The sequence below is a fragment of the Micropterus salmoides genome, unplaced genomic scaffold (assembly GCF_014851395.1).
Source record: "Micropterus salmoides isolate LMB-PRFRI ecotype aquatic unplaced genomic scaffold, ASM1485139v1 Ms_hic_scaffold_16, whole genome shotgun sequence".
In the NCBI taxonomy this organism is placed as follows: Eukaryota; Metazoa; Chordata; class Actinopteri; order Centrarchiformes; family Centrarchidae; genus Micropterus; species Micropterus salmoides.
The window spans coordinates 14,120,306-14,132,510 of NW_024040707.1; the positions used below are offsets into that span (position 1 = coordinate 14,120,306).

General features: G+C 39.8%; 1 protein-coding gene across 1 annotated transcript; it reads left to right on the forward strand.

Moving 5' to 3' along the window:
* The first annotated feature begins 3,696 nt into the window (after positions 1–3,696).
* ren (renin) lies at positions 3,697–9,050 on the forward strand. The gene is made up of 9 exons (XM_038723436.1): positions 3,697–3,909; positions 4,342–4,489; positions 4,946–5,069; positions 5,482–5,600; positions 5,733–5,929; positions 6,478–6,600; positions 6,717–6,858; positions 6,956–7,054; positions 8,509–9,050. Exons 1-9 carry the CDS (start codon positions 3,833–3,835, stop codon positions 8,668–8,670), a joined length of 1,191 nt encoding a protein of 396 aa, XP_038579364.1. The 5' UTR covers positions 3,697–3,832; the 3' UTR covers positions 8,671–9,050.
* The last annotated feature ends 3,155 nt before the right edge of the window (positions 9,051–12,205 follow it).

Sequence of the window (12,205 nt, forward strand, 5' to 3'; positions counted from 1 at the left end):
TACAACTGCTGGTTTTGGGATTTGTTGACAATAAGAAAGCTTTAGAACATAAGCAGACCTTAGAAAAAGAATATACACACAACAAAAGCAAACTTCAAAAGACTACTTGTGCTTATACACTAAATTACCACTAGTTGTTTTAAATGTATTGCAACATCAAAATAAGTCAGCCAGAATTAGTAGCAGAGGAATGTTTTCCTTCAGAGTTGCAGGTCGGTCTGGGTACACTCTGACTCCCACAGGTGAAATCCAGTTTCCTCTCAGTTCTGTCCTGATGTGTTTTTAAGTCCAACACTGCTCTCTGCTGGCCAGGAGCGACACAGCATGTTTACGCCTCTAGAAAGGTCTAAAAAGACACAACCATGTGAAGAATTAAAACACTGATTTCTTATGATAAATCTGCCTGCAAAAAAAAATCAAGCACTCACAGTGCTCTTGGGGACGGATAACATACTTTTGCACATAAAATGTGTTTTTACTACATCTTTTGGTCTCAATTTCTACATTTTTTACCTCCTGTTGTGAAGACTGTCCCACATATTTTCATACATATTGTCTCCAGATGGAATCACAGTCTTGTCATCTCTAATTTGGAGTTCATTGGCTTCACATTCAACAACAAAACTGAGCATAAAATCAGCAAAACCAAATTATTGTTCTGTTTTTTTGTGCACTAAATTGTAGCAACTTCTTAGAAATGAGCTGAAAACATACAAACATTTTGAATTTTGTGGCTCATGCCAGCTGGTCAGTATTTAACTTTGAGCTTTTGTGGCTTTGGGAGTCAGGCTTGTTTGTTTGAGTGATAACTTCCCTCAAGTCTCATTTCCTGCAAACAACCCCTGCTCTGCTTCATATCTTTCTTATCATGACACATAACTCACAACCCTACAGGATCCTCTTAAATTAATTCCACCTCTGATGTGCATCTGTCAGCAGAAACAGTTTGAGGTTAAGTCTTCTGTACCTTTCTGAACAGCCTCCTCTTTTATAACTAAAGACTTTTTGCTTTACTTTGTTGACATGACCAGAAAGTTATCTCACTGTTTTATAAGACTTTTGCCTTTTGACTGGACATGCAGGCCTCCAAGGAAATATGAATCACACTAAAAAACATATGACGCTCAAATCCAATTTCCAGGAGACAATTTAAAATTTCTCATGTCCACCAGTGCAGTGGACTCACTGGAGAGGTGGGAGGCCAGGCAGGAGTGACGCACGGGTCCCTCTTGGCAGTATGGGAAAGAGATTTAGCAAAGCAGGTCAGATAGTCAGATGTTTGTGAAATTGCCCCCCCCCCCAATGTCCTGTCATCAGTGACTATATCTAATGTGAAAGGGATCGCTCATAGTGGTGCAGGGAGAGGCGGAAGATTCAGGAGATAATTCTCTGCAGGTTCATCACTACGTCCCGTTTCACATTTGTTACATGTCATTTGATACGTTCTTATTAAAAGAATATTGACTATAGCTGCTTTGAAATAAACAATTTTTAAAAAACTTTCTGGAGAGGTGGGAGGCAAGGCAGGAGTGACGCACAGGCCCCTTTAGGCAGTGTGGGAAAGAGATTTAGCCAAGCAGCTCAATAGTCAGATGTCTGTAAAATTGTACCCAAAATGTCTTGTCAAAAACAACCTGTAAGGTCTAACAGAAAGACAGGTTTACTGGCCTTTTACTAAAATATAATATAAAATATGGCATGTTAAAGCTGCACTAATCAATGTTTTTATAATAACAAAACATCAAATGAGGGCATCTAATGTGAAAGGGATCGCTCATAACGGTGAACCCACAGAAAATGATCATCGAACAAAGCCCCTTGCAGCTAAATGTTTTGGTACGCCGGCCCCCAACTTTAACTGTTGCTTCACTGTCACTGCTCCCATGAGCCTCGTTTGCAGTTTTAATGAAAAAAGCTCTTCACTGTATGCTACCTGCCACACCAAACAGCACACTGACAAAGTTACAACTAGCTAGTAAACATAGTGGAGCATTGTACTGATTTACCTATAAAAATCCTTTGACCGGTAGCTACATCAGACTTGCCAATTGCACTAGCCATCCTGCCGGGTAGGCATGCTGAGTGCCTTGAAATACAGTGCTCGTGTGTGAATGTGAGCATTCATTGTTGCAAACGGATATGTTCAGTTCACCAAAAACATGAGCATGCGCTTTTAACCCGTTCATGGACAACACTGATAAGCTAGTCGCTAAATGCATTCGTCTGCTGTTTGGTGCTGGGCTTCATAAAGTTTATTCACTGAATAACAGCTGCCAGCTGCAGACAAAAATTATGCTATAAGAGTGCTGAGCTGAAACGCGCTCTAAAGCTCCGTAATGTTGCAGATTCAGGAGATAATTCGCTGCAGGTTCATCACAACAAGCGACCTCTTTCATATTGTTACATGTAAATTGGTACATTGTTATTATAAAAATAGTGAGTATAACTGATTTAAAATAAACAAGATTTAAAAAAAAAAAACAAGTCAAAATAAAGGTTGTTTTAATAGTTTTGTGTCCACAAGTTGCACACAAGTAAACATTAGCCTCTGCTAATAAATTATAGAGGCTAGGTAATCTTGCTGCAATCCTGTGTTGTTTTTGTAATTCATCACTGCCTCTAAAGCTGCGTGTAACCACGCTATCATTTTCTGGATGATCTGTCCTCAGGGAATATCTTAGTGGCTGATCTCTGACCTCTGCTGTAGCTGTCTGAACTGGTGCCTGACATGGACCCTCATATAACTCCTGGCTCGACTGGGTGGTCGGTACAGTACCAGCACACCACCCTGACAGGCCAGATAGTGTGAGAATCCTGTGGTAAAACCCAGTGAGATCTAGCACCACAGAACAATTAGACTTGTCGAGTCTGAGCATTGTGGCAAGAGGTACAAAAACACAGCATGCTCTCCTGCACTGCGTAATACACTCAACATGGGCCCCATCTCTTGCCAGTGATCCCTATCCAAGACCTTGAACTGAACTTAGAGATGTGTTGTCCTTCCCCCTTAGCTTGTTAATGTGAAAATCAATACTAAAGTGTGCACAAGCTGCAGCAAACTTTGCATGAGGAGAGAAATCTCAAGTAGAGGGTGCACAGAGGTGTTTGCTTTAAAGATACAGCTGTGGGAAAAAGAGACAAGCTAAATGTTTTCAACAGCAGCAACTACAATCAACATTTTATTTCATATTAAATCATCAGCCATTTCACAAAGCCAGAACACCATCTAGTGAAACGGATACATCATCAGATTAAGAAAATGATGTCTTAAAGTGCATTTACAGGATGCAGTCTGCACCAGATGAGATTTAAAATGACTTGTAACTGAGTTTAACAAGCAACATCCAACTAATCTGCCCTGACAGCTCAGAGCATCTGTCAATCCCTCTAAAGCTTCTCACAGCCTTGCAGACAAGGTGTCCACCCATACTAACGTCAGCAATCTCAGGAGCTCTGCACCCCGGCAGTCTGTCTTCAATGTTTTATGAGAGGTCAAGGTTCAGACCTCTCACTGGGACCTGTTTATCACAGGAAGGGTTGTGTGACCAATGCAGAAGGTTAGAGGGGTTGGGTGGGGGGAGGGAAGTGGAGCTTGTTTTCAAGTGGTCACCTCCAGGAAAGCGCAAAGTCACCGTCAGTGGCCCATGGGTGAGAGCATGGTGGAGAGGACATGGTATAAAATGAGTCAAGGGACCAGACAGCACAGAGAGAGAAAGTCTCAGCTTTCACAAATTTAGATTTAATCAACGTGGAATAAGCCAGGAAAACTCACGTTGCATTTACAGCCTTCATCACTGGCCTGTGTTTTCCGCCCATTGTCAGAGAGCTCACCATGGCACTGCTGATGAGTTACTGGATGTGTTTGGTAGCTCTATCATTGAGTGTGACCTCCAGTTGTGCCTTGAGAAGGTAAGAAACATATTTCTCTACCTGCCTGCTTTGCTAGAAGAAACCAGAATTAAAGTGTAGCAGTAAGGACTTATTGTATACATGCCCTCACTTAAGAAAAAACTACGGCAGAGTAGTAACAGCAAACAACAAAACAAACATGGACAGGAAAACAAATGGGTTTTATTGGTTCATTACAAAAGCTAATGTTTTCAGCATTGGCTTAACATGTGTTTTTGTTCCTTTTTCTGGCTAGGCGCTGAGAGCAAAGCAGTCTGTACTTTATTAAAGGCTCATTGTTATACTGGGATGATGACCAGGCATATGTATTGGATACATAGCAAGGAAAATATACCTCACAGACCTCTTTAGAAATATAACATCATGTCCACAGTTCCACTTTTGATTTAGTTCCTGAAGAAGAATTCTGCTGCTTGTCTGTTCTGTTTCCAGGGTCGCCCTGAAGAAGATGCCATCTATCAGACAGACATTGCGGGAGATGGATATTTCTGCAGAGCAGGTGTTGACTGAGCTGGCCCAGAAGCGCACAGATGACACCAGCAACGGGACTGTTCCCACACCTCTAACCAACTACTTGGATGTGAGACATTTTTGTGCATTATATATTTAAAGGAACGTATCTAAAACCTCTTGTGTGTGTCTTCATGAAAGTTCTGAGTTGTGCAGGTGGTAAAATGAAATCTAGATGCACTAAGGCAGAGGCAAGTGAATTTGTTGTTTTAGTCTTGAATACAAAAACAGACTTTAGCTCTGATGGTTAAAGCAGCCCCTCATCCAAGAGGCTTCATCAGCTCTCTTGGATGTGCGTCTCAAGTCTTTGAGAGTAAAACCAGCGGCCTTTGAATTAGTAATTTAACATATTCTTTGTGTGAGTCATACTCTCAATGTCATATTTCATACCTTCAAATACTATTAGAGGCTTACTGCAGTAGAAAACATTTTCCAAGAAATATTCAAACAACAACAAAAAGGCAAAAGATGTGTGTATATATATATATATGTATATAAGTGTATCATAAATGTGTATTCCGAATAGACCCAGTACTTTGGGGAAATCAGCATTGGTTCTCCAGCCCAGATGTTCAACGTGGTATTTGACACAGGCTCAGCCAACCTGTGGGTGCCCTCACAAAGCTGCTCACCTTTCTCCACGGCCTGTTGTAAGTATGAATGTTCTACATAAAAGCTGGAAAATAACATTTACTTAAGGAATCTGCAGCTCAACCTCTGCTTTACCAAGCTTTTATAATGAGTTTCAGCTCATTGTTTAGCTTTCCAGCCCACAACGTAGGTTCACGCTCACTGCTCTCATAGTGTTGTTTCTGCCACAGCAGGCAGCTGTATTCAGAGGAAAGGAACAGAAGACACACACAGTTAATAAAATGGCGGAGACCAAAAACAGAGCTAAAAGAGAGTTTGCCATATACATCAACATAAACAAAATCAGTTATTGCAGCTTCAAATGAAGTAAACGTTATTTTCAAATAAATGAGAAGTCATAGGAAACATAGTTCTTTATAGCTTCCCAGCTACATGGTTGTTTCAGGACTCAAATGAATTTTGAACTTTTAGTTACTCACAACAGGTACGATGCCTCCAAATCCCGGACTTACGTTGAGAACGGAACCGGTTTTTCCATCCAGTACGCCTCTGGAAATGTCAGGGGATTTTTGAGCGAGGATGTGGTGGTGGTGAGTTCAAGATCAACGTCCTGCAGAAACAAACAGAGCTTCTTTTTACATAAATGCTTACATAAATGCTTTAACTTCATCTCCCAGGCTACATTTTCAAACTTTGACCTTTAGCTTGTTCTTTTCCTGCAGGTTGGTGGTATCCCTGTGGTGCAGGTGTTTGCTGAAGCAACCTCTCTGTCTGCCATGCCCTTCATCTTTGCCAAGTTTGATGGAGTCCTGGGCATGGGTTACCCCAATGTGGCCATCGACGGCATCACTCCCGTATTTGATCGCATCATGTCTCAGCATGTCCTCAAGGAAGACGTGTTCTCTGTCTACTACAGCAGGTGGGTCAAACTGAGTCATACAGACCTCCTCTACCTACTATGTTTTACTATTTTGTATGAAATCACCTCTCCAGAAGAGAAAACATAATTTAGAATAATGAGATAATTGGAACAAAATGTATTCAGCTGTTGAAAAGCTGTTAAGAAAATATATATTGTGCTGTGTCAATTTTGTTTTGACTGAGACTAGGGAGGGGGGGGGGGGGGATTCTCTTGTCTGAACATCTGTTAATATCTAAATTTATTTTGTGGGAAAACAAAGAATTAATGTGGATCTGGATGAGACAAGAGGGTGTTATGAGAAAATAGATAAAGACAGTCACTCTCACACGTCTTCATATTTTTCTTCTCAATTTATTGTGCTCAGTTATGTCCTGAAGAAACCCACAGCCCCCCCTTTCCTCTGGGAAACATCATAAGAATGAGCTGTCATAGGATTAAACTTGTGCTGATGTAGCATTTAAACCAAATCACAGCTTCAACAGTGAGATTGAGATATGCACAGTAAAAGTCAGCTTAACGGATGATTTTATCAAAACTGTTTTCAGGGACCCAAAACACTCCCCAGGTGGAGAGCTGGTTCTTGGTGGCACAGACCCAAACTACTACACTGGAAACTTTAATTATATGGACACCAGAGAGACAGGAAAATGGGAAGTTACTATGAAAGGGTAAGCTCTTTACTTCATAATGTAAACAGTGTGTGTGTATGTGTGTGTGTGTGTGTGTGTGTGTGCACTCATTCAGAAACGTGTTTCATTTTCCACCTCTGCCTTCATTCTTTCAGAGTTTCTGTGGGGATGGAGATTATGTTTTGTGTAGAGGGCTGCACAGCTGTGATCGACACAGGCTCCTCTTACATCACAGGACCGGCCTCCTCTGTGTCTGCGCTGATGAAAACCATCGGAGCACAGCAGGATGAAAGTGGAGTACGTTTTTATACACGCAAGATGGTTTCTCACAAAAAACATTTGTCTGTAAAAATTAATCACCCGTCATCTCCCATTACTTTGTGTTGTGTATCAGTACAAAGTCAACTGCGACACTGTCAAGACATTGCCCAGCGTCACTTTCCACCTGGGTGGCCAGGAGTACTCACTCACTCAGGAGGATTATATCTTATGGGTAAGCAGGATGATGAATGCTGAATCATTTTAATATAAACATGCAGTGGTGGAAATTAGTAGTACTGTACTTAACTACAATTTTGAGGCATTACTTGACACTTTTGACACTCTCTCTCTACTCACTGCATTTCACATGGAAATATTGTTCAACATTTACAGCTGCAGTTAATTTCTTTATTTTTACAAACAAACCATATGATCGACTGATGCTTTATTTATTTAAAGGCCCTGTACACCTACACATGTGTTTTCAGTTCAGGTTGCTACATATACTGGGATTTATGTGGGCTCATTACATGTACTGATGAGAACATAAAGTTGTAACTTGTTCTGCAACAAAACTAGGCTCACACCCTTTCTGTAATCTTGTTTTACATGATAATAATGGGTACACACAAAATATTATCTTGTCTTATATTAAATATTACCTTGGAGGCTTTAGAATATTCTAATAACTTGGCTGTTGCTGTTATAGTGGCTTATTGTATGGTGGCCAAAACACAACAACATTTCACAAAACACAACAAAATGTTACAAAACACAACAACATTTCAGATTACGGAAAGGGTGTGAGAACAGTTCTTGTTTGTGATTGGATAAAACCCAAGTCAATTCAGAGCTTATTCAATGTGGATACGTTAAGGTGGGTTGGTGCTAGATTCAGATCAGCTGGAGGGACGCTCTAAACTCTACTTCAAACTAATAACTCTCTGGGCATTTGTTAGAGTTAACTAGAATGGTGAGCTACACGGAGGTCCCTTAGATAGCTAACTGGCCAGTTGTTGTGGTTTTTGGCTCTACTGAAAAGCTATGCCTTTAAAAGAGAATTTCCTGCTGCTGCTTCTTCTCTGCTGTGTGTTGTTGCACATTTTCCACAAGGGTTTGTGCAGGATAGGCCCTTTGCATCTCGTTCACGAGGCGTTAGCAATACTGCTTCCCTTTTTAACACAGAGGCAATGTAGTTGCTTTGAAGTCATACCACATAGTTATGTATCCAAACATCTGTCCAGGTCCAATCAGTGCTGATACGATGGCCCTTCTGATGTTATGTTATTGAAGAGTAGCCATCCCGTCTCCTCAGTCCTAATTCTTTCAAGAGTGCTTTCAGGGTTCCACGGGACATTAACGTCATAATATGATGAAAGCATATTGAGAATTACATTATATGACTGTCCTTTGTTAAAATGTTCTCTTATGATTTCAATCTCCTTTTCCATCCTTTCAAACTCAGTTTAAAATTTGTGCAAGGACACTGCTGTGAGTAGTACAAATAATAGAAACAGGAAATGACATTGAACTGTAGCCAGGGACTTGGATTCAGTCCAATCACAAACAAGAAGATCCCACCTTTTCTATTATCTGAAATGTTTTTGTGTTGTCTGAAATGTTGTGTTTTGACCCTCAGGGCCACCGTATTATTGTGATAAAACTGACTTTTGTTTGTGGCTCCAGCAATCACAGATCGAAGGGGAGGTCTGCACCGTCACCTTCAGGGGCTTGGATGTGCCGCCCCCTACAGGTCCCATCTGGATTTTGGGTGCCAACTTCATTGCTCGCTACTACACAGAGTTTGACCGCCGCAATAATCGAATAGGGTTTGCTACAGCAGTGTGAAAGAAAGTTAAACATCAGCCATGCTGCGTTTTATTCTTTTTTTCTTTCTTTGCCACTCTTTCCTTTTTGTCCAGTCCTCCATTCAGTTACCTTTTATGATAACTCATGATCAAACTACATCTGTTTTTATAAAAATGGTAAAGGAGAGTGCACATTAAGCGATATCATCCTCCCATTTCTTGCAAATCCTGCTTTCATATATCTATATATGGTACCAGTTGCACTGAACACCTTCTAAACTTTTTATTTATTTATGAGAATTTACCAGCAAATGGAAGGTTTCTGTGTGTGTGTGTGTGTGTGTTTGTGACTCTGCTGATTATTATCATACAGCAACAGTGGAAATCAGTATCTGAATTGTATTGACGTGACAAGAATAAACTTGTTTACTGAGCTTTAAATTTGATTCGAGCCTGACATTGTTTTCCTCCAAGTCTGTCGAATGCATTTTGTGCCCATGTGAAGTCAAAGCTGAAGTTGAAAACAGATTGTTGCAGCAGATTTAATCAGCCACACCAGAGCAGTCACAGAAATATTTGTCATTGTTTGTATATGTAGTTCTATTTTTAGGTAAAAAGGTAAAACAATCGGATACACATTTGTCTCATGTGTGGCAGTCATGCGTGATGTGAAACATTTTTTCCCAATGCAGTTGCCTCTGTACAGCGGGTTTTATCTTTAATAACCAACAGTTACAGTAGGAGTGAATGCCAGATATAATGTCCCAATAATATTTTCCAAATCAAATCATTCTTTCTCCAGTTTTTTGTGCAACGCGTGATCCCTGACACTGAGGAAATAATTTTGTCACCCAGGAAACCATGGTTTAGAGCTGAAATCCTGTTTTAGTGAGTAGCCTAAAGCTCATCATTAAAAAGCTCCATACTACATATCTCTTCAGGAGTGAACATGCCTCTTCAGGGTGATTTTTAAGACTGACTCGACAAAGACAGTTATTTCTGCTTACTTAGCAGACAGAAGAGACACACAGATAACGAAACAATAAAAGCACACATATTCATCAGGTGCTCTTGTCAGATCTTTTTGTCTCATTTTTCTCTGAATTGGGGAAAGACCTCTCATGCTACAATGATGGAACAGTGAGGGTGCCATCTGCTTCCTTGTTTTCACATCCATGAATTGTCTGCTTTGAATTGTGTTGATAGGCAGTGAGGTGGGGGTTGACATCTCTGTATATAGTCAAAATAACTATTCTGGCTGGAAACTAGCAAACAACCACTCAGACACATTCCAGAAAACAGACATTTCTTAAGAAATATAACTATTAGTAATAAATATATATGCAAATTTATTATATGCAAATTTTACAGTCAATCAAGAAAGTGGGTGGCTGTCCTTACATCTGCTGTTGTGTACAAGGCTAATACAGTACAAATTTCATATCAAAGGAATAATTTGTACATTTTAAGTTTATTCAGTTGTTTGCATTTTTGCAAAGAGTTAGATGAGAAGATTGCTACCACTCTCATATTTATCATTTTAATAGAGACAGCAGACGGTTAGCTTGTCTCAGTCCAAAGCTAGGCCACATGTTGGGGTTTTAAGGGTGATGGTACCTTAGTTTGGACCAACCTTTAGACAGAGCCAGGCTAGCTGTTTCTTTACGCTAAACCTCCAGCTAACCGGCTGCTTGCTCCATCTTTAACGGACAGATAAAGAAAGTGGTATTACTGTAATCTTCTCATCTAACTTTTAGCTAAAAAGCGAATCAGCCTATTTCCCAAAAAGTCAAACTATTCATTTAAAGTTGAAATGAAGTGGTAGAGGTCGTGTTGTTGTCAAGACCTCCCAAACCGAGACCAAGTCAAGACCAAGACCAGAGTTTATCGAGACCGAGACAAGACCAAGACTTTTAGGGTCTGAGACCATGTCGAGACCAAGACCGAGGGAGGGCGAGACCGAGTCAAGACCAAGACCAGTTCCCCACATTACATGACACACAATAAAATAAGGAATGAGATCATAGGTACTTCTCAAATTGATCTGAAAGATCCACATTCCAATTAAAACACCCACAACAAACACTAAGAGCTGAAATCAATTAAGCATCGCAATCGCCGAGAGGGGTGACACTCAACAACACATTTTAATTAGAGTTACTGGTTGCATTTGAAGTAGTACATTTTACATGTTAAATAATAATGGTCCCATGGCAGAAGTGACAAAGCAGAGTATTGTGTGACCTTTGCAGTTTTAGCCATGAGCTGCAATTCTCTACTCCCATGATTTGGTTTGATTTTCGAGTGCATGTGGTGCATGGTGTCACACAAATTGTGAATTTCTGACATGCCATAAATCAAGGTACTGGGCTAAAGACACCTGCTGTATTCCTATGACTATTCTTAATGCCCTGCAATCTGAACACACATGTTCCCAAAGAAATATTTTTAATTATGTGGTGAAATAAGTATCAGGACCTTAACTTAAAATATTACCACAGTGACATTAAATATCAAAAAGTACTCATTACAATGAATGGCGCCGTAGTGTTTTATTATTATACATATTTGATTATTAGTACTGAACTTGTAACATGTAAATAGCATTGGTTGTTGCTGTTATTCTATAGAACAATCATATTTTATACAACAATCATATTCTATTTGTTTATCATGTGTTTTGTGTGTAAAAGGCACATTTGCAAAGTAACCAGTAACTATAGATGTAAGATAAATGAAGTGGAGTAAAAATATTATTATTATATTTATACTGTTCCCTCTGTAGCTTAAGATGGAAACACTTGAGCAAAACACAAGTACCTCAAAATTGTACTTGATTGAAAGTACTTGCTTCCCACTAGTAATAAATTGTTAACCACGGAAACAGTACATTTTACAGTACGACTACAAAAAATGACTCAGATATACATGAGTTTACGGTGTTAGGTGCTGGAATGTGTTCACAATGCAAAGTTTAGGAATTCATTTCCTGTGTTAATAGATCCCAGGCCAAATGGGTTTTTTTCTCTGTTGGAGTGCGTTGATCTGTTATGAGAAGAATTCACCCATTAAGAACAACTCATAAAGGCGTTTGAATGTGTGTGAGTCTATCTCTATGGTTAGGTCAGATCTTTCAAATAATGGTACACACCCACCGTCCCAATAAACCCTACTTTCTTTTGAAGCAATGTGACATTTCAAAAAACAAAAAGTTCAGGATTCCTTGAACAGCATGAAACATCTGCTGCCTCCAACAGCTTCTGCAGACCCCCACAGTTATCTTCAGATCTTCTCCATGAGTTTGCATTCTCCTGAGGAAAGCATGGGTGTATAGCCCCTGATGGAAATTGTTATTTTGAAAGTTCAAGTGAGTGTTTTAAATGCAAGTTGTTTTCAAGAGATAGAGTTTCAAGAACAGATGTTACCAGCATCCTCTTTAAGTTCCCACAAGCTTTATTTGTCCAATTTTTAATTTTTAATAATTCCCTGAGCGAAGGACTCTTGATGGAGATGAAAAATACATTATCCAGTGAGTCAATCTACAACCTCAAAACCAATTTGTTATTACACATCTG

What these genes read in the sequence shown, in the direction of transcription:
- ren (XM_038723436.1), top strand. Translation starts at nt 3,833, where the DNA reads ATGGCACTGCTGATGAGTTACTGGATGTGTTTGGTAGCTCTATCATTG. An exon ending in TCCAGTTGTGCCTTGAGAAG is followed by an intron (nt 3,910 to 4,341) that starts GTAAGAAACATA and finishes TTCTGTTTCCAG; the next exon opens with GGTCGCCCTGAAGAAGATGC. An exon ending in AGGAGGATTATATCTTATGG is followed by an intron (nt 7,055 to 8,508) that starts GTAAGCAGGATG and finishes TTGTGGCTCCAG; the next exon opens with CAATCACAGATCGAAGGGGA.